At 51.2% G+C, this 20,553-nt stretch overlaps 1 protein-coding gene across 1 annotated transcript; it reads left to right on the top strand.

Annotated features, from left to right (window-relative positions):
• Nucleotides 1–632: 632 nt before the first annotated feature.
• lin7b (lin-7 homolog B (C. elegans)) lies at nt 633–20,109 on the top strand. The gene is made up of 6 exons (XM_080217465.1): nt 633–690; nt 5,130–5,248; nt 11,830–11,901; nt 16,589–16,798; nt 18,203–18,366; nt 19,999–20,109. Exons 1-6 carry the CDS (start codon nt 654–656, stop codon nt 20,018–20,020), a joined length of 624 nt encoding a protein of 207 aa, XP_080073591.1. The 5' UTR covers nt 633–653; the 3' UTR covers nt 20,021–20,109.
• The last annotated feature ends 444 nt before the right edge of the window (nt 20,110–20,553 follow it).

The following is a 20,553-nucleotide window of genomic DNA, read 5'->3' as shown; positions in this document are numbered from 1 at the left end:
TCCATCGGGAAAAAGATACAAAAGTCTGAGGTCACGTACCGACTGACTCAAGAACAGCTTCTTCCCTGCTGCTCAGACTTTTGAATGGACCTACCTCGCATTAAGTTGATCTTTCACTACAACCTAACTATGACTGTGACACTACATTCTGCACCCTCTCCTTTCCTTCTCTATGAACGGTATGCTTTGTCTATTGTATCCCAATACATGTGACAATAATAAATTAAATCAGGAAACAGCGGCCCCTGCGGCTGTAGCCGGTCATTGCAGGGGGGAAGCCCCTAGCCCCGCCCCAGCTCCTCAGACCCGCCCCGCTCCGTGGCTCCGCCCCCGCTCCAGAACCCCGCCCCAGCTCCGTGGCTCCGCCCCCGAGCCGTGGCTCCGCCCCCGCGCCAGGACCCCGCCCCAGCTCCTCGGACCCGCCCCAGCTCCTCGGTCCCGGCCCCACTCTTCGGCGCCGCCCCCTCGGCCTGTCTCCCCCGCCCACCCCCCCGGCCCTAGAAACAGCCCTGTCTCCGGGGCCCCGCCCCTGCTTCTGCATCCCGGCCACCCGCACTTCGGCCCCGCCCCCCGCTTCTGGGCGGGTCAGCGACGTTGCTAGGGGAGGTCACGTGCCCTTCGGCGGTTGCCGGTCAGGTGACACCGGCTTTACCATGGCGGCGCTGGCGGAGTCTCTGTCGTTGGAGAGAGGTGAGAGCGGGAATGGCGGCTGTGGCTCTCCCCTCAGCCGGCTACGGTTTTGCTTCGCCGGGCTGAGGCCGCCGAGGGCGGAAGTCTGTCGCCTTTTTAAAGAAAATTAATAAATCTTTTCGCAGGTAATCGGAGGAGGCGCTGGGTGATTGACAGTTGGATAGACCAATGGGGTAAAGGGGCGGACCACTTTGTGTTGATTGACAGTGGGAACGACCAATAGGATGATTGCAGTGTTAAAATACGTGAAGGAGTGTCCAATAAGAGGAAGGGGCGGGCTTTGTGTGGACTATTGCTGAGGTGGGTTTGGCCCAAGAAGTGGGCAGATATTTCAATGCAGCAAGGATTGTTATAGGGAAAGAAGAGCCATTAACTCATGGCATAAGGAAAGGAAGATTAAGATGGAAAAAGATATTGGGGTGGTGTATGTTGTTAGCATCATAGTTATAGAGTCCCTACAGAGCAGCGCGAGGCTATTCGGCCCATCGAGTCCATACTGACTCTTTGAAAGAACACTGTACCCAGGCCCATCCCTTCCCACTCATGAAACCCTGCGCATTTACCATAGCCTCCTATCCGTTGACTCTGACTACACTTCCTGCTGCCTCAGAAAAGCAGCCAGCATAATCAAGGACCCCATGCACCCGGGACATTCTCTCTTCCACCTTCTTCCGTCAGGAAAAAGATACAAAAGTCTGAGGTCACGTACCAACTGGCTCAAGAACAGCTTCTTCCCTGTAGCAGTCAGACTTTTGAGTGGACCTACCTTTCATTAAGTTGATCTTTCTCTACACCCTAACTATTACTGTAACACTACATTCTGCACCCTCTCCTTTGGTATGTTTTGTTTGTATAGCATGCAAGAAACTATACTTTTCACTATGTTAATACATGCAACAATAATAAACTAAATCAAATCAATCCGTCTAATCTGCGCATCTTGGGACACTTAGGGACAATTTAACATAGCCAGTCCACCCAACCTGTACATCTTGGGGCACTAAAGGACAGTAAGGGTGGTATGATGGCACAGTGGTTAGCACCACTGCCTCACAATGCCAGGGTTCAATTCTGGTCTCAGGTCACTGTCTGTGTGGAGTTTGCGCATTCTCCCCAGGTCAGTATGGGTTTTCTCCAGGTGCTCCAGTTCCCTCCCACAGTCCAAAGGTGAGCAGGTAGGTTGATTAACCATGATACATTGCCCCTTGGTGTCGTGGAGATTAGGAGGGTGAATACTTGGGGTTACAGAGATGGGACTTGGGTGTGATTGTTGTCATTGCAGGCATGATGGGCCAAATGGCTCAAGAATTTATGACTCTATTCTATGATCTTAGTGTCAGAGGGATTAATGGAGTGAATATGTGGGGTTACATGAATAGAGCCTGAGTTGGATTGTGATCGATGCAGACTTGATGGGACGAATGGCCTCCTCCTGCACTGTGGGGATTCTATGAGTTTAATATGGCTAATCCACCTTTCCTGCATGTATTTGGATGCTAAGGGGCAATTTATCATGACTAATCCATGTGGTATGGTGGTTAGCACTGCTGCCTCACAGCTCCAGGGACCCAGTTTCGATTCCCGGCTTCAGTATCTGTGCGGAGTCTGCACATTCTCCCGTGTCTACTTTGGTTTCCTCTGTGTGCTCCAGTTCCCCTCCCCCACAGTCTGAAAGATGTGCAGGTTAGATGCTAAATTCTCCCTCGGTGTACCCGAACAGGTGATGGAATGTGGCAATTAGGAGATTTTCACAGTAACTTCATTGCAGTGTAAGTGTAAGCCTCCTTGTGACACTAATAAATCAAGTTTGCATACTGACAAAACTACATAAAAAGCTTTTTTACGCAGTGGATTATAATGATCTGGAGCTCTCTGCCACCGAGGAGACCAACTCTTTGGGGAGGGGAGAATAAGGGAAATATTTGGAAAGGTGGACCAAACAACTGGTTTGGGGAGGGAGGAAAACGGATGTTAGCAACCAGTGAGAGTCGGCCGAGGGTGTTTTGGCAAACCTGTGATGGAGGGCCGTTGGATGGGGTTGGGGAAGGAGTGCCATTTATTTCCATAATTGACTGAATGTCATGGGTCAGAAATTTGGGAATAGCAACATTCTAGCAACCTGGAACATGGGACAAGCACCTCAAATGTGGGACAGTTGGTCACCAGAGAAGTGAAGACAGCAGTTATTTTCAAAGGAAATTGGCTGGGCACTTGAAAGAAATAAAGTCAGCAGGTTAGAGCAGGAGAAACGGGACAGGAGCGTACTGTTCTACAGAGAGCTAGCAATGAGTTGAACACATCCTAATGGCTCCACGAGGTCCTGTGTGGTTGACGTTATTGGAAGAAAATGTAGTCTGTCTCAGTGACAGATGATGTGGATGTGCCGGCGTTGGACTGGGGTAAACACAGTAAAAAGTCTGACAACACCAGGTTTTAATAAATCGGTTGGACTAAAACCTGGTGTTGTCAGACTTTTTTCAGTGACAGATCCCAGTTGAGACCGTCCTCATCTCTGCGGAACTTGGTTATCAGTCTCTGCTCAGCAGCTCTGCACTGTCGTGTGTCATGAAGGCTGCCTTGGAGAGCGTTTACCTGAAGATCAGAGGCCGAATGCCCGTGACCACTGAAGTGTTCGCCAACAGGAAGGGAACTGTCTTGCCTGGTGATTGTTGAGCGATGTTCGTTCATCCATTGTCGTAGCGTCTGCAGATGCTACAGATATTGCGACATGAACCCAGGATCTTGGGTTCATGTCACAATATCTGTAACCCCCATGACTTGCCTGGGTTTGCAAAACCTCACTTACTGTACTGTCTGGAGACAATACACATCTCTCTAACCTATGCATAATGCTCTTTCCACTCACATTGTCGGCATCTTTAAGACTTGAATAGCAGGTCAGTTGTAAAGACTCGCATTCTAATCAGTAATTTGTAAACTGTCTGTGCTGTTATATGCTCTGTCTGAGGCCAGAACTCTCCATTCACCTGATGAAGGGGCAAACCCCGAAAGCTTGTGAGTTTACTATCAAATAAATTGGTTGGACTTAAACCTGGTGTTGTCAGACTTCTTAGTGTGTTTACTCCAGTCCAACGCCGGCATCTCCACATCATGACTACTATAAAAGGGGCAGGTCAGAGACAGGGCATTCTGCAGCAAGTGACTCCTCCTGACTCCCCGACACTGTCTGCCATCTACAGGACACAGGTCAAGAGTGTGATGGAACACTCTCCAGTTGCCTGGATGAGTGCAGTTCCAAAAATACTCTCAAAGCTCAAGAATAGCTAGGACATTGCGACTTGCAACAGCTCCCATTGACTCCCTCATAATCATTCGCTACTTGCAAAGTTAAAGTTTATTTTATTAGTGTCACGAGTGCAGTGTGAATGTAAGCCACAATGAAGTTACTCAAGATAAAGGGGGGGGCGGTTTAGAACAGAGTTGAGGAGGAACTTCTTCACTCAAAGGGTGGTGAATCTGTGGAATTCTCTGCCCGTTGAAGTGGTGGAGGCTACCTCACTAAATATATTTAAGTCACGGGTAGATAGGTTTTTGGTAGGCAAGGGAATTAAGGGTTATGGGGAGAAAGTGGGAAAGTGGAACTGAGCCACCTCAGATCAGCCATGATCTTATTGAATGGTGGGGCAGGCTTGAAGGGCTAGATGGCCTACTCCTGCTCCTATTTCTTATGTTCTTATGTACTGTGAAATTTCCCCTACTCGCCACATTCCACCGCCTGTTCGGGTCAATGGACCTAACCAGCACATCTTTCAGACCGAAACTGGAGCACCCGTAGCCCCATGTCTTTACCCTGCTAGCCCACCTGACATTAAGGAGCAATTTAGCACGGCTAGTCCACCTAACCTGTACATCTTTCGAGTGTGGGAGGAAATCGGAGCACCTGGAGGAAACCCACGCAGATGTGGGGAGAATGTGCAAACTACATACAAACTCCAAATTCCGAAGTCGCGAATTGAACACGGATCCCTGGCGCTGTGAGGCAGGTGTGCTAACCACTGTGCCGCCCACAAAACATGCAACGAATAAGAAAGAGAAAGCGCCTGTATTTATTTAACTCCTTTTACAACTGGTCATAAATGCATTACAACTAATTTGTGCATGACAAGCTCCCACAAACAGCAATCTGATTTATTAAGAAAACAGGTTTTAGAGATATTAATTGAATGATAATATTGGCTTGGCTCCCAGAGAAAATCACTTAATCAGTTTAGTGCCATAAGATCATATATGTTTGCCTGAGAGGGCAAGCTCATGATGCAGCGATTGTGTTGAGGGACCTCAAACCACTTGGCCGGGGGTTACAGTAGGCAAGGAAAAAGGAACCCGGGACTTCTTGCCCCCAGGGAAGGGGACCCCGGCACCTCTTGCCTGAGCAGAGTCCGTGCAGCTGATTGATTCCTGCTTTCCTTCTGTTCCAGATGTTGCCAGAGCGATCGAACTGCTGGAGAAGCTCCAGCGAAGTGGCAATGTCCCACCGCAGAAACTGCAGATGCTGCAGCGAGTCCTCCAGAGCAAGTTCTGTTCAGCCATCCGAGAGGTCAGTGCCCCGGTCGCTGTCTGTGACTTTGCTCTGTGCACTCAGAAAGCTCGTTGTCAGTGACGAATAATGCTTTGTAGCCCTTTCCATGGGCTTTTGAGGGAGATAAACCTATTTCCAGGTTTTATTCTGGCACCTGGTTCAAATCAAATTTTAAACTTTCTGGTTTTAACATTATACATGGAGAATGGTGAGAATGAGAACTCACTGCCACGGGGAGTTTTGAGGTGAATAGCACTGATATATTTAAAGTGAAGCTGCATAAGCGCATTAGGGAGAAAGGAATAGGGCAACATAAAGAGGTGAGGTTTGTGTGGAGCAGCGGATCCAATTAGCCTTTTGCTTACATGAATTATTTTTCTATATCTCCATTTCTCTCTCTCCATCTCTGATATATTTAAAGTGAAGCTGCATAAGCGCATTAGGGAGAAAGGAATAGGGCAACATAAAGAGGTGAGGTTTGTGTGGAGCAGCGGATCCAATTAGCCTTTTGCTTACATGAATTATTTTTCTATATCTCCATTTCTCTCTCTCCATCTCTGTCCCTCTCTCTCCATCTCTGTCTGTCCCTCTCTCTCTCCATCTCTGTCTGTCTCCCTCTCTCCACCTCTGTCTCCCTCTCTCTCCAACTCTGTCTCCCTCTCTGTCCAACTCTGTCTCCCTCTCTGTCCAACTCTGTCTCCCTCTCTCTCCAACTCTGTCTCCCTCTCTCTCCAACTCTGTCTCTCTCTCTCTCCAACTCTGTCTCTCTCTCTCTCCAACTCTGTCTCTCTCTCTCTCCAACTCTGTCTCTCTCTCTCTCCAACTCTGTCTCTCTCTCTCTCCAACTCTGTCTCTCTCTCTCTCCAACTCTGTCTCTCTCTCTCTCCAACTCTGTCTCTCTCTCTCTCCAACTCTGTCTCTCTCTCTCTCCAACTCTGTCTCTCTCTCTCTCCAACTCTGTCTCTCTCTCTCTCCAACTCTGTCTCTCTCTCTCTCCAACTCTGTCTCTCTCTCTCTCCAACTCTGTCTCTCTCTCTCTCCAACTCTGTCTCTCTCTCTCTCCAACTCTGTCTCTCTCTCTCTCCAACTCTGTCTCTCTCTCTCTCTCTCCAACTCTGTCTCTCTCTCTCTCTCTCTCCATCTCTGTCTCTCTCTCTCTCTCTCTCCATCTCTGTCTCTCTCTCTCTCTCTCTCCATCTCTGTCTCTCTCTCTCTCTCTCTCCATCTCTGTCTCTCTCTCTCTCTCTCTCCATCTCTGTCTCTCTCTCTCTCTCTCTCCATCTCTGTCTCTCTCTCTCCATCTCTGTCTCTCTCTCTCCATCTCTGTCTCTCTCTCTCCATCTCTGTCTCTCTCTCTCCATCTCTGTCTCTCTCTCTCCATCTCTGTCTCTCTCTCTCCATCTCTGTCTCTCTCTCTCCATCTCTGTCTCTCTCTCTCTCTTTTCATCTCTGTCTCTCTCTCTTTTCATCTCTGTCTCTCTCTCTTTTCATCTCTGTCTCTCTCTCTTTTCATCTCTGTCTCTCTCTCTCTTTTCATCTCTGTCTCTCTCTCTCTTTTCATCTCTGTCTCTCTCTCTTTTCATCTCTGTCTCTCTCTCTCTTTTCATCTCTGTCTCTCTCTCTTTTCATCTCTGTCTCTCTCTCTTTTCATCTCTGTCTCTCTCTCTTTTCATCTCTGTCTCTCTCTCTCTTTTCATCTCTGTCTCTCTCTCTCTTTTCATCTCTGTCTCTCTCTCTCTTTTCATCTCTGTCTCTCTCTCTCTCTCCCCATCTCTGTCTCTCTCTCTCTCTCCCATCTCTGTCTCTCTCTCTCCATCTCTGTCTCTCTCTCTCTCTCCATCTCTGTCTCTCTCTCTCCATCTCTGTCTCTCTCTCTCTCTCCATCTCTGTCTCTCTCTCTCTCTCCATCTCTGTCTCTCTCTCTCTCTCTCTCCATCTCTGTCTCTCTCTCTCTCCATCTCTGTCTCTCTCTCTCTCCATTTCTGTCTCTCTCTCTCTCCATTTCTGTCTCTCTCTCTCTCCATCTGTCTCTCTCTCTCTCCATCTCTGTCTCTCTCTCTCTCTCTCTCTCCATCTCTGTCTCTCTCTCTCTCCATCTGTCTCTCTCTCTCTCCATCTGTCTCTCTCTCTCTCCATCTCTGTCTCTATCTCTCTCCATCTGTCTCTCTCCGCCTCTCGCTCTCTCCGCCTCTCCCCCTCGCTCTCTCCGCCTCTCCCCCTCGCTCTCTCCGCCTCTCCCCCTCGCTCTCTCCGCCTCTCCCCCTCGCTCTCTCCGCCTCTCCCCCTCGCTCTCTCCGCCTCTCCCCCTCGCTCTCTCCGCCTCTCCCCCTCGCTCTCTCCGCCTCTCCCCCTCGCTCTCTCCGCCTCTCCCCCTCGCTCTCTCCGCCTCTCCCCCTCGCTCTCTCCGCCTCTCCCCCTCGCTCTCTCCGCCTCTCCCCCTCGCTCTCTCCGCCTCTCCCCCTCGCTCTCTCCGCCTCTCCCCCTCGCTCTCTCCGCCTCTCCCCCTCGCTCTCTCCGCCTCTCCCCCTCGCTCTCTCCGCCTCTCCCCCTCGCTCTCTCCGCCTCTCCCCCTCGCTCTCTCCGCCTCTCCCCCTCGCTCTCTCCGCCTCTCCCCCTCGCTCTCTCCGCCTCTCCCCCTCGCTCTCTCCGCCTCTCCCCCTCGCTCTCTCCGCCTCTCCCCCTCGCTCTCTCCGCCTCTCCCCCTCGCTCTCTCCGCCTCTCCCCCTCGCTCTCTCCGCCTCTCCCCCTCGCTCTCTCCGCCTCTCCCCCTCGCTCTCTCCGCCTCTCCCCCTCGCTCTCTCCGCCTCTCCCCCTCGCTCTCTCCGCCTCTCCCCCTCGCTCTCTCCGCCTCTCCCCCTCGCTCTCTCCGCCTCTCCCCCTCGCTCTCTCCGCCTCTCCCCCTCGCTCTCTCCGCCTCTCCCCCTCGCTCTCTCCGCCTCTCCCCCTCGCTCTCTCCGCCTCTCCCCCTCGCTCTCTCCGCCTCTCCCCCTCGCTCTCTCCGCCTCTCCCCCTCGCTCTCTCCGCCTCTCCCCCTCGCTCTCTCCGCCTCTCCCCCTCGCTCTCTCCGCCTCTCCCCCTCGCTCTCTCCGCCTCTCCCCCTCGCTCTCTCCGCCTCTCCCCCTCGCTCTCTCCGCCTCTCCCCCTCGCTCTCTCCGCCTCTCCCCCTCGCTCTCTCCGCCTCTCCCCCTCGCTCTCTCCGCCTCTCCCCCTCGCTCTCTCCGCCTCTCCCCCTCGCTCTCTCCGCCTCTCCCCCTCGCTCTCTCCGCCTCTCCCCCTCGCTCTCTCCGCCTCTCCCCCTCGCTCTCTCCGCCTCTCCCCCTCGCTCTCTCCGCCTCTCCCCCTCGCTCTCTCCGCCTCTCCCCCTCGCTCTCTCCGCCTCTCCCCCTCGCTCTCTCCGCCTCTCCCCCTCGCTCTCTCCGCCTCTCCCCCTCGCTCTCTCCGCCTCTCCCCCTCGCTCTCTCCGCCTCTCCCCCTCGCTCTCTCCGCCTCTCCCCCTCGCTCTCTCCGCCTCTCCCCCTCGCTCTCTCCGCCTCTCCCCCTCGCTCTCTCCGCCTCTCCCCCTCGCTCTCTCCGCCTCTCCCCCTCGCTCTCTCCGCCTCTCCCCCTCGCTCTCTCCGCCTCTCCCCCTCGCTCTCTCCGCCTCTCCCCCTCGCTCTCTCCGCCTCTCCCCCTCGCTCTCTCCGCCTCTCCCCCTCGCTCTCTCCGCCTCTCCCCCTCGCTCTCTCCGCCTCTCCCCCTCGCTCTCTCCGCCTCTCCCCCTCGCTCTCTCCGCCTCTCCCCCTCGCTCTCTCCGCCTCTCCCCCTCGCTCTCTCCGCCTCTCCCCCTCGCTCTCTCCGCCTCTCCCCCTCGCTCTCTCCGCCTCTCCCCCTCGCTCTCTCCGCCTCTCCCCCTCGCTCTCTCCGCCTCTCCCCCTCGCTCTCTCCGCCTCTCCCCCTCGCTCTCTCCGCCTCTCCCCCTCGCTCTCTCCGCCTCTCCCCCTCGCTCTCTCCGCCTCTCCCCCTCGCTCTCTCCGCCTCTCCCCCTCGCTCTCTCCGCCTCTCCCCCTCGCTCTCTCCGCCTCTCCCCCTCGCTCTCTCCGCCTCTCCCCCTCGCTCTCTCCGCCTCTCCCCCTCGCTCTCTCCGCCTCTCCCCCTCGCTCTCTCCGCCTCTCCCCCTCGCTCTCTCCGCCTCTCCCCCTCGCTCTCTCCGCCTCTCCCCCTCGCTCTCTCCGCCTCTCCCCCTCGCTCTCTCCGCCTCTCCCCCTCGCTCTCTCCGCCTCTCCCCCTCGCTCTCTCCGCCTCTCCCCCTCGCTCTCTCCGCCTCTCCCCCTCGCTCTCTCCGCCTCTCCCCCTCGCTCTCTCCGCCTCTCCCCCTCGCTCTCTCCGCCTCTCCCCCTCGCTCTCTCCGCCTCTCCCCCTCGCTCTCTCCGCCTCTCCCCCTCGCTCTCTCCGCCTCTCCCCCTCGCTCTCTCCGCCTCTCCCCCTCGCTCTCTCCGCCTCTCCCCCTCCGCCTCTCCCCCTCTCCCCCTCCGCCTCTCCCCCTCGCTCTCTCCGCCTCTCCCCCTCGCTCTCTCCGCCTCTCCCCCTCGCTCTCTCCGCCTCTCCCCCTCGCTCTCTCCGCCTCTCCCCCTCGCTCTCTCCGCCTCTCCCCCTCGCTCTCTCCGCCTCTCCCCCTCGCTCTCTCCGCCTCTCCCCCTCGCTCTCTCCGCCTCTCCCCCTCGCTCTCTCCGCCTCTCCCCCTCGCTCTCTCCGCCTCTCCCCCTCGCTCTCTCCGCCTCTCCCCCTCGCTCTCTCCGCCTCTCCCCCTCGCTCTCTCCGCCTCTCCCCCTCGCTCTCTCCGCCTCTCCCCCTCGCTCTCTCCGCCTCTCCCCCTCGCTCTCTCCGCCTCTCCCCCTCGCTCTCTCCGCCTCTCCCCCTCGCTCTCTCCGCCTCTCCCCCTCGCTCTCTCCGCCTCTCCCCCTCGCTCTCTCCGCCTCTCCCCCTCGCTCTCTCCGCCTCTCCCCCTCGCTCTCTCCGCCTCTCCCCCTCGCTCTCTCCGCCTCTCCCCCTCGCTCTCTCCGCCTCTCCCCCTCGCTCTCTCCGCCTCTCCCCCTCGCTCTCTCCGCCTCTCCCCCTCGCTCTCTCCGCCTCTCCCTCTGTCTATCTATGTACCTATCAAAAGATCTGGAAATATATTTTTAAAAATTTCCATGTCAATTCTGATGTTTGTATCTCTAGTGAAAATGCGTCATTTTGAGTTGTTATTGTGCCACCTGGTTTGTGTCTTCTGCCTCAGCCTGGCCACAGTGAACTTGGCCTCTCAAACTTAAGCTGAAGAATGCATGTGGTCTTAATGTCTCTTTTACAATATAAATGGAGGCCAACAATAATACCTCTGCCAGAAGTAGGCCTGTCTAGGAGTATAACTGTCTTTCCTCGCGTTTGTGCCACACATTTATATTAAATTTTCCATTATAAATTCACGCACCTACGTGAGTAATGGGAGATGCCTATTTAAATGTCACACTGTAATTACAGCTCCCCAGTAAGAAGTCTCACAACACCAGGTTAAAGTCCAACCAGTTTATTTGATAGTAATCCCACAAGCTTTCGGGAACAGTGTTCCTTCGTCAGGTGTGTGGAAGGTTCTGATCAGAGAAAGGCACAGTTTACAGAATATAATTAGACCTGACGAAGGAACACTGTTTCCGAAAGCTTGTGGGATTACTATCAAATAAACTGGTTGGACTTTAACCTGGTGTTGTGAGACTTCTTACTGTGTTTACCCCAGTCCAACACCCGCATTTCTACATCATTACACCTCCCCGCCGGTGGAGATGCTGCAGGACCATCACTGCTGGCCAGGTGTGATCACACATCTGGACATGTTCACTTTCGCAGTGTGGTTTCTGTTGTAAATGTGGATGTAGAAATGTGTTGTGAGGAAAGTTGACATACAGGGTCAGTCAATAAAATCTCCACGTGTTTTGTACCAATTATCCATCACCTTTTACCCTCAACTCACAAGGAACTCACATTGGACCTTGACTCTGAGTGAAAACCCACAGGAGACCAGTTCATAATAGTTTTAAAAGTCTGGAGTGTAAGTGCCTGTCTGCTTCCCTTAATACACTTCCCACCACACTTGATTAACAGTCTTGTTGGTATAATTATTACCATGAAGATACCACGAGAGATCTGATGGCATTAGATTGTAATCCACCAGTGACTGCCCTTTATATTGGGGCTGATTATAGTTATTAGCCTATTCCGCTAATTTTTGAGGGCACTGCAATGTTCTGTAACGACACAGGGTGATGTGGGATTACACCAGTGTGGAGGCTGCTACATTCCCCTGGTTTGCTGGGGCCTACAGACACTCCATAGGCTTCCTGGCATGTCTCAAACACGGGGCTTGCATCCACATAGGCAGAACTTAGTCATTATCGCTGTTGAACTTGGGTAGGGGGAGTGGGCATCAATGGTGGGTGCGGGCTTTAGAAATCTTTTCTGGCAGTTTTTATTTTCCTTGTTCCCTGTAAGGTTTGTCACTTTGACTGACCGTGTCTTTTCACTCAGTGCAAGAGTCGCACAAGGATTGTGGCCAAACCGAATGATGGACTGTCTGTTTTTTGTTCCAGGTTTATGAGCAGCTTTACGAAACGCTTGACATCAGTGGCAGCCCTGAGATCAGAGCACATGCAACAGCCAAGGTACGTGCAAGCTGGGAAACCCAGGTCGTATCAATTTACGTGGGTCCCTAACACAACTCATAATTACAAAGAACAGTAAAGCACAGAACAGGCCCTTCGGCCTATCAAGCCTGTGCCGATATATGGTTTTTATTCCTCTTCACCTCCTATTCGTGTTTATCAAGAATGTTGCTAATGTGCCTGCTTCCGCCACCTCCACTGGCAGTGTGTTCCAAGCACCCTCCACCCTTCCCCTAAAGCCACCTCTCACCTTAAACCTGTGCCCTCTTGTACAGCCATCTCACCAACCCATATAACCTACCCATTTTGGGACATTAAGGGGCAATTTAACATGGCCAAGTCATAAATCATCACAGAATCCTTCAAGTGCAGAAAGAGGCCATTCGGCCTATTGAGAAAGCCTCTGACTATCCACCCTGGTGCTGCCTTTCATAATTATGTAGACCTCTATCAGGTCACCCCTCAGCCTCTGTCTTTCCGGTGAAAGCAATCTGAATTTATCCAACCTCTCCTTATACTTAGAATCCTCCGGTCCAGGAAATGTTTTGGAGAACTGTCTTTGCACCCTCTCCAAAGCATCCACATCCTTCTAGTAGTGTGGTGACTGGACTGCACGCTGTATCCCAAATGCGCCCTAAATAAAGTTTTACACGGTTGTAACATAACTTGCCAACTTTTATACTCGATGCCCTGGCCGATGAAGGCTAGCATGCTGTATGCCTTCTTGGCCGCCTTATCCACCTGTGCACAAGCAACAGGGTGTTAGCGAAACAAAAGCAGAAAATGCTGGTATTTGTGAACCCATGGCTAAGCCATTCGAACCTCCTCTGTCAGTTCAAGGCTGGTGTACATCTTAACTCTGTTCAGTTTACTGAGATCCATATTGCTTCGTAACAAAATCTATCAATCTTGGATTTTGTTACGAAGCGATTTCTGGGGGAGACGGTTCCAGGTTTCTAATGTCCTTTATATTAAGAAGTGTGTCTTGAAATTCCCTCTGAATGGCCTGAGGGAAATTTTCACGTTCTGCCCGCTTGCTGTATACTCTCGTGCCAAAGGAAATGATCCCCAACCAATTCTTAAATTCTGGGGGCTTGAGCTAGGTGCATATTTATTGCCCATCCTTAATTCTAGGTATACTCACAGGGCTGTTAGAATTGGGAATTCCTGCATTTTGATCCTGCAGTATTGAAGAAATAGTGATAGGATTCCAAGTCAGGATGGTGGGTAATCTGGAGGGGATCTTGCAGATGCTGGTCATAGAATTGTAGATTATAGAATCCCTACAGTGCAGAAGGAGGCCCATCAGGTTCACAGTAAATCTCTGACAGATTATTTTACTCAGGCCCTCTCCTCCACCCTATCTCCTTAACCCCCACACATTTATCGTGGCTAACCTATTAACCTACCTTTCTTGGGACATAAAGGGGCAATTTAGCACAGCCAATCCACCTAGTCTGCACATCTTTGAACTATGGGAGAAAACTGGAGCACCCATAGAAAACCCACGCACACATGGAGAGAATGTGCAAATTCTACACAGTCACCCAAGACTGGAATTGAACCTGGGTCCCTGGCGCTGTGAGGCAGCAGTGCTAACCACTGTGCCACCTTTATACACCTACTGTTTTTGTCTTTATAGGTGGTAACAGTTGTAGGTCTGGAAGGCAGTGTTGGAGGAGCCTTGGCGAGTCGTTGCAATTTATCTTGTATATGTTACATACACCGCTGCCACTGTGTGTCATTGGGTGGATGGGGTGTCAGTCTAGCAGGTTATTTTGTCTTCTTTGAGCTTGTTGAGTGTTGTTGAAGCTGCACTCATCCAGGCAAGTGGAGAGTATCCCATCACACTCCTTACATGTGCCTTGTAGTTGAAGCAATGGGAGTCAGGAAGTGAATTCCCAGTCTAGAAGCCTCAGTATTGATGTGGCTGCTCTGGATATGTTATTTCAGTGAAACATTGGTCTCGACAGGGTGGTTTCCGAGAGGCCGTTTCCCCTTGCAAAGTCGAGGGGACGCAAATGTAAAATTAACAGTCGCCCATTTAAGACTGAGATGAGGAGAACTTCCTTCTCCCAGAGGCTCATTAGTCTGTGGAGTTATCTTCCCCGGAGAGCATAGAAACTAGAATCAGGAGTAGGCCATTCAGCCTGTCGAGCCTGCTGCATCATTCATTTTGATCATGGCTGATCGTCAAATTCAATGTCCTGAGCCCCCCTTCCCCCCATATCCCTTGATTCCTTTTGCCTCAAAGAGCTATAACTAATTTCTTCTGGAAATCACGCAATGTTTTGGCCTCAACTGCTTTCTTTGGTAGTGAATTCCACGCACTCACCACCCTTTGGGTGAAGAAATTTCTCTTCATCTCAGTCCATATAAACCTTACAGTGCAGAAGGAGGCCACTCAGCCCATCAAGCCTGCACCCTAACTTAATGCAGTGACAATAATCCCACCCCAAACTCTATCCCCACAACTCAACACATCTACCCCACTAATCCCTCTACCACCGTAATGTCCTAAAGGGTTTGCAAGTTTGCCCCTAGTTCTGGACTCCCCCACCATTGGGTTGAGGTTGCATCATTGACAATGTTCAAAGCTGGATTAGATAGATTTTTTGATTGGCAAGGAAGTCTAGAGTTACGCGGATGGACAGGGAAGTGGAATTGAGCCCATGCTCGGATCAGCCACCTTCTTAATGTAAGCTTGCGGGCTGAATGGCCTCCTCCTGTTCCTGATTCCTGCATTTAGTCAACGGTTGGAGATTCAATGGGCGATAATGCTGTTAGCCTACTGGAGGGTTTGTGTGGCAGTTCTTTGCACGGTGGCACAGTGGTTAGCCCTGCTGCCTCACAGCACCAGGGACCCGGGTTTGATTCCCAGCTTGGGTCACTGTCTATTGTGGAGTCTGCACGTTCTCCCCGTGTCTGCGTGGGTTTCCTCCGGGTGCTCCGGTTTCCTCCCACAGTCCAAAAGATGTGCAGGTTAGGTTGATTGACCAGGCAAAATTGCCCGTTAGTGTCAGGGGGATTAGTGGGGTAAATGTGTGGGGTTATGGGGACAGGGCCTGGGTGGGATTGTGGTTGGTGCAGATTCAATGGGCCAAATGACCTCTTCTTGCGCCGTAGGGATTCTAATATCAGGTGAGCATTGCTGTACAGGAAGGCACAGAGCTCTGCCCAGTATCTGTTCCAGATTACACCCAGAGGGATAGCGGAAAAATCCAGAACTCTCCTGATTCCAGCTGGGACTTGCTTCTCTGTGTTAATGAATGGTTGGGATGGGGGGGGCTGAAGTTGATTTGATGAATTTATTTTGCCTACTGCTGGACATGTTTGATAACACTGTTTTTTTTCATATATTTTAAATTGCTCAGTTGACTGGACAGTCACCTGATTTGGGGAAGCGCAGGTTCAATTCCCCTGTGGGCTACTCATGACGGCCCCACTTCCTTAACCTTGGTGTGGCGACCTTCAGATTAATTCTCCACCAGTCAGCTCACCCCGATGGTCATCTAGGACCATGATGACTTTTTCAGCCTTTATATTTGAAGAAGCATTTTGAAGAAGAATAGAGTCATTGAGATTGAACAGCCGGTTAGAGAGGGAGTTCTAAAGCTTGGGCCTTCGAGGGTAAAAGTGCCTCGGGTTGGGGAAGCAATGCACGTTTTTCAATGTGTGATTTTAAACTGAGGTTGCGACTGCTTTCTCAGGTGCACATGAGCGACCCTGCAGCCACTGTTGAAAGAAGTGCCGGTGAGTTCTATCCTGAGTCCTAGCCAACATTTACCCTACAGCTGGCTAATCTGGCCATTTTCCTCATTGTTGTCTGTGGGATCTTGCTGTGCATGTGTTCGCTGCCACCTTTCTTGCATTTGAGCAACAACTAAAGCTTCAACCAAAAACCCTTCTTGGCTGCAAAGCCTTATGGGGCCTCCTGAAAGGCACTATGCAAATTCAAAATTATTCTAACTTTGTGGAGAAAATACTCCCAACTATGCCAGTTAATCTATTTTCCTCTCTCTCTCTCTTGCTGTCTCTCTGTTGCTTGCTATCTCTCTCGCTGTCTCTTTCTCCCTCGCTTGCTATCTCTCTCACTCTCTTGCTCTCTGTCTGTCTCTCTTACTCTTTGTCTCTGTCTCTCTTACTCTCTGTCTCTCTCCTTTCTGTCTTGCTTGCTTTCTCTCTTGCTGTCTCTCGCTCTCACTCTCACTCTCTGTCTTTCTCTGTGTCTCTCTCTGTCTCTCCTTGCTCTCTTGCTTGCTCTCTCTCGCTCCCTTGCTCTCTCTCTCTTGCTTGCTATCTCGCTTACTGTCTCTCCCTCTCTCTTGCTCTCTCTCTTACTCTCACTCTCTGTCTTGCTTGCTATTTCTCTCTTGCTGTCTCTGTCTCTTTCTCTCTTGTTTGCTATCTCTCTCTCTCATTCTCTTGCTCTCTCATTCTCTGTCTCTCTCCTTTCTCTCTTGTTTGCTATCTCTGTTGCTCTCTCTGTCTCTCTCTCCTTTCTTGCTATCTCTCTCTCGCGCTCTCTTGCTTGCTATCTCTCTCTGTCTTTCTGTGCCTCTCTCTGTCTCTTGCTTGCTCTCTCTCGCTCTCTTGCTCTCTCTCTCTATCTCTCTCCTTCTCTCTTCCTGTCTTGCTTGCTATCTCTATCGTGCTCTCTTCCTCACTCCCTCTCTCCTTATCCTAGGCAACAGTTGCGGCCTTTGCGGCCAGTGAGGGGCACGCACATCCTCGAGTTGTCGAACTTCCTAAAACAGAAGAAGGACTTGGCTTCAACATAATGGGTGGGAAGGAGCAGAATTCCCCTATCTATATATCCCGGATTATCCCTGGAGGAGTAGCAGACAGACATGGAGGCCTTAAGCGGGGCGACCAGTTACTCTCGGTTAATGGAGTGGTGAGTGCTAAGATTTACTTGCCGTGTTTATTTCTGGTGAATGTGACTGCCGACAGCCACTGGGTGAAGCTGGCCAAAAGTTTATTTATTAGTGTCACAACTAGGCTCATGTTAACACTGCAGTGAAGTTACTGTGAAAATCCCCTGGTTGCCACACTCTGGCGCCTGTTCGGGTACACTGGAGGAGAATTTAGCATGGCCAATGCACCTAACCAGCATGTCTTTTGAACTGTGGGGGGGAAACTGAAGCACACGGAGGAAACCCACGCTGACATGGGGAGAATGTGTTGTTCAAATGTGTCTTCACAGCACCAACCCACCCTCTTCTGTGACCCACATAACAAACAAATGTATCAATATAACCAAAATACTGTGGATGCTGGAAATCTCAAACAAAAACAGCATCTGTGGAGAGAGAAACAGGGAAGGCTGTGGTGTAGTGATATTACATAGGACAGTACAGCACAGTACAGGCCCTTCGGTCCTCAATGCTGTGCTGAGCTATCCCACTCCCTATAATTCTCGCTGGACCAATCCAGAGACGTAGGGTAATGCTCTGGGAACCCGGGTTAGAATCCCGCCACAGCAGATGGTGAAATTTGAATTCAATAAGAAATCTGGAGTTAAGAATTTACTGATGACCATGAAACGATTGTCGATTGCTGGAAAAACCCATCTGGTTCACTAATGTCCTTTAGGGAAGGAAATCTGCCGTCCTTACCCAGTCTGGCCTACATGTGACTCCGGAGCCACAGCAATGTGGTTGACTCTCAACTGCCCTCAGGAATGGGCAATAAATGCTGGCCCAGCATACTGTTCATAGAGAAGGAAACAAGAGTACAGAATGTAGTGTCACAGTCATAGCTAGGGTGTAGAGAAAGATCAACTTAACGTGAGGTAGGTCCATTCAAAAGTCTGACGAAGCTGTTCTTGAGTCGGTTGGTACATGACCACAGACTTTTGTATCTTTTTGCTGAAGAAAGAAGGTGGAAGAGAGAATGTCCGGGGTGCGTGGGGTCCTTAATTATGCTGGCTGCTTTACTGAGGCAGCGGGGAGTGTAGACAGAGTCAATGGATGGGAGGTTGGTTCGCGTGATGAATTGGGCTACATTCACGACCTTTTGTAGTTCCTTGCCTTGTGCATGTGCACGTGCATGTGTATGTGTGTGCCAACGGATTCAAGAAAGAGATAGATAAACATTTGATCAAAATTGGGATAAAGGACCAAGAGAAATGGCAGGGAAGTGGAGTTAGGATGAGGTGGCGATCAGCCATGATCATATAGAATGGCAGAGTGGGCTCGAGGGGCTGAATGGCCCGCTCTCACTCCTAATTCCTATCTTCCTGTGAGGGAGAAAAGTATTAATTTTTTTTGTTGTTGTCTTTTCACCACTTTGCATTCAGAGTGTGGAGGGGGAGCAGCACGAGAAGGCAGTGGAGCTGTTGAAAGCTGCACAAGGCACGGTGAAATTGGTGGTGCGATACACGCCCAAGGTCCTGGAAGAGATGGAGGCGCGCTTTGAGAAGATGCGGACTGCCCGCCGCAGGCAACAACACAACAGCTACTCGTAGGTCTCAAGGAAGGCAGCAAGAATTGATCAATGGGTCTTTTGATATTTTACTGGCTTCAGAGCTTGAGGCAAAGTCCTTACAGTGTCTGTCAGTCACACCTTCCCCCTCCACCCTGAACCACACAGCTAGTTAATCTCCTGGGTGCATTGCTTAGGCCTCAGGCCCAGAACTGAAGTATGAAATTAGACTAGATAATACTTTTTCTTGACATTAGGTTAATTTGCAGAATGCTGTGTTACATGTGTCTGCTTCCTCACCACTAATTCCCACAGTGCAGAAGGAGGCCTTTCAGCCTGTCGAATCTGCACCGTCCACAATCCCACCCCAGGCCCTATCCCCACAAACCCACATATTCAATAAAAACAAATTACTCCGGATGCTGGAATCTGAAACCAAAAGTGAAAATGCTGGAAAATCTCAGCAGGTCTGGCAGCATCTGTGAGGAGAGAAAAGAGCTGATGTTTCGAGTCCAGATGACCCTTTGTCAAAGCTAAAAGACAAAGAAAGTGGGAGATATTTACACTGTGGGGTGAGCGAATGTAAGATAAGTCATAGACACAGAAAGCAGGGGAAAAGACTGCTAATAGCAGCCCATAAAGAGTGTGAATGGCCAAACAGCAGAGAAGCTGTAAGCTGTGGATGAAGATGTTGGAGGAGGGGAGGAGGATGGAATGGGACAGAGGTAGTATGTAGAAAAGGGGAAGCGGGGGGAGAAAAGGAAAGGGAAGGGGGATAGAGTAAGGGGAAAAAGTTGGGGGGGAGAGAAAAATGAAGAAAGACAATAAAGAAATAAAAGGTAGAGAACAGTAAAAAAATTAAACAAAATAGAACAAAAAAAGGGAGCCATGGTGAGGTAGAGCAAATCATCTGAAGTTGCTGAATTAAATGTTGAGACCTCACATATTTACTCTAGCTAGTCCTCCTGACACAAAGGAGGCAATTTAGCATGACCAATCAACCTAACCTGTAGATCTTTGAACTGTGGGAGGAAACAGGGGCACCTGGAGGAAACCAAGCAGACACAGGGAGAACGTGCAATTCTGCACAGAAATTGACCCGAGGCCGGGAATTGAACCTGGGTCCCTCGCGCTCTGAGGCAGCAGTACTAATCACTGTGTGGCCATGTGTTATATTTCTGTAACTGTAAGTGGCAAGAAGCTTTGCATGGCCAATCCGCCTAACCTACACATCTTTGGACATTAGGGGGCAATTTAGCATGGCCAATCCACCTAACCTACACATGCTTTGATACTAAGGGGCAATTTGACATGGCCAATCCACCTAACGTGCAATTTTTGGACTGTGGGAGGAAACCAGAGCACCTGGAGGAAACCCACTCAGACACGGGGAGAATGTGCAAACTCCACAGAGTGACCTGAGGCTGGGAACCGAACCCGGCTCCCTGGCAGTGTGAGGCAGCAGTGCTAATCACTGTACCATTGTGCCATAATGATTCAGAAACGCCAAGAATAGATTAGATAATGCAGATGTTAGGACTTACTTGGGGTCCGTGTGCAGTTCACAGTTTTTTCTTCTTATTTCCGTATGTTCGAGATCCTTTTATTTTTGGAGAATTTTTTTTATCTGAAGCATAGTGTGCAACTCCTTTTTGTCTTTGTCTCTGGCAGGTCACTGGATTCCAGAGGATAGCCCAGTTCGATTTTCAGGTTTTCCAGAGGTGGTCCTGGTGTCAAGCATGTACTGCAGCTGTTGTGAACGTAGCCAGGTGACCCACCCCCAACCCCCCCACCCCCCACCCCCCCACGCCCCACCCCCCCACGCCCCCACCCCACCCCACCCCACCTCACCTCCCCTCCCCGTACTGTCAGACTGACTACGAGAATAGTTCTGGGTTTTAGTTAAGCTGAGAAGGGGCTTCCCCTTTTCACAAATAAATGTTTGGTGCATGTTGGGAAGTTTGATCGGGTTGGGGGGCTTGGGGGTGGGGGGGAGAATCACAAAGAACCATTTGTGTTCCACACGCGTGTGATGACACATTTCACCGCAGCTATGTCATCGCATACCAAAGCAAACCCCACTGTGGATGCTGGAAAATCGAATCGGAAAATGCTGGAAAGGTTCGGCCAGCAAGGCAGCAGCCGTGGAGAGAGGGGCAGGCAGTTAGCGTTAATGTTTCAGATCAAAGGACCTCCCATCAGCAGTGGTGACGGTCGGTGTGTCGA

The sequence above is a fragment of the Carcharhinus amblyrhynchos genome, chromosome 35, assembly GCF_965287045.1.
Source record: "Carcharhinus amblyrhynchos chromosome 35, sCarAmb.v2.hapA, whole genome shotgun sequence".
Classification (NCBI taxonomy): Eukaryota; Metazoa; Chordata; class Chondrichthyes; order Carcharhiniformes; family Carcharhinidae; genus Carcharhinus; species Carcharhinus amblyrhynchos.
This window is presented reverse-complemented; position numbering and strand designations above follow the sequence as displayed.

Coding starts and splice junctions, on each gene's coding strand:
- lin7b (XM_080217465.1), top strand. CDS start 654: ATGGCGGCGCTGGCGGAGTCTCTGTCGTTGGAGAGAG. Junction 5,249..11,829: donor TCTGTTCAGCCATCCGAGAG/GTCAGTGCCCCG, acceptor TTTTTGTTCCAG/GTTTATGAGCAGCTTTACGA. Junction 11,902..16,588: donor GAGCACATGCAACAGCCAAG/GTACGTGCAAGC, acceptor TCCTTATCCTAG/GCAACAGTTGCGGCCTTTGC.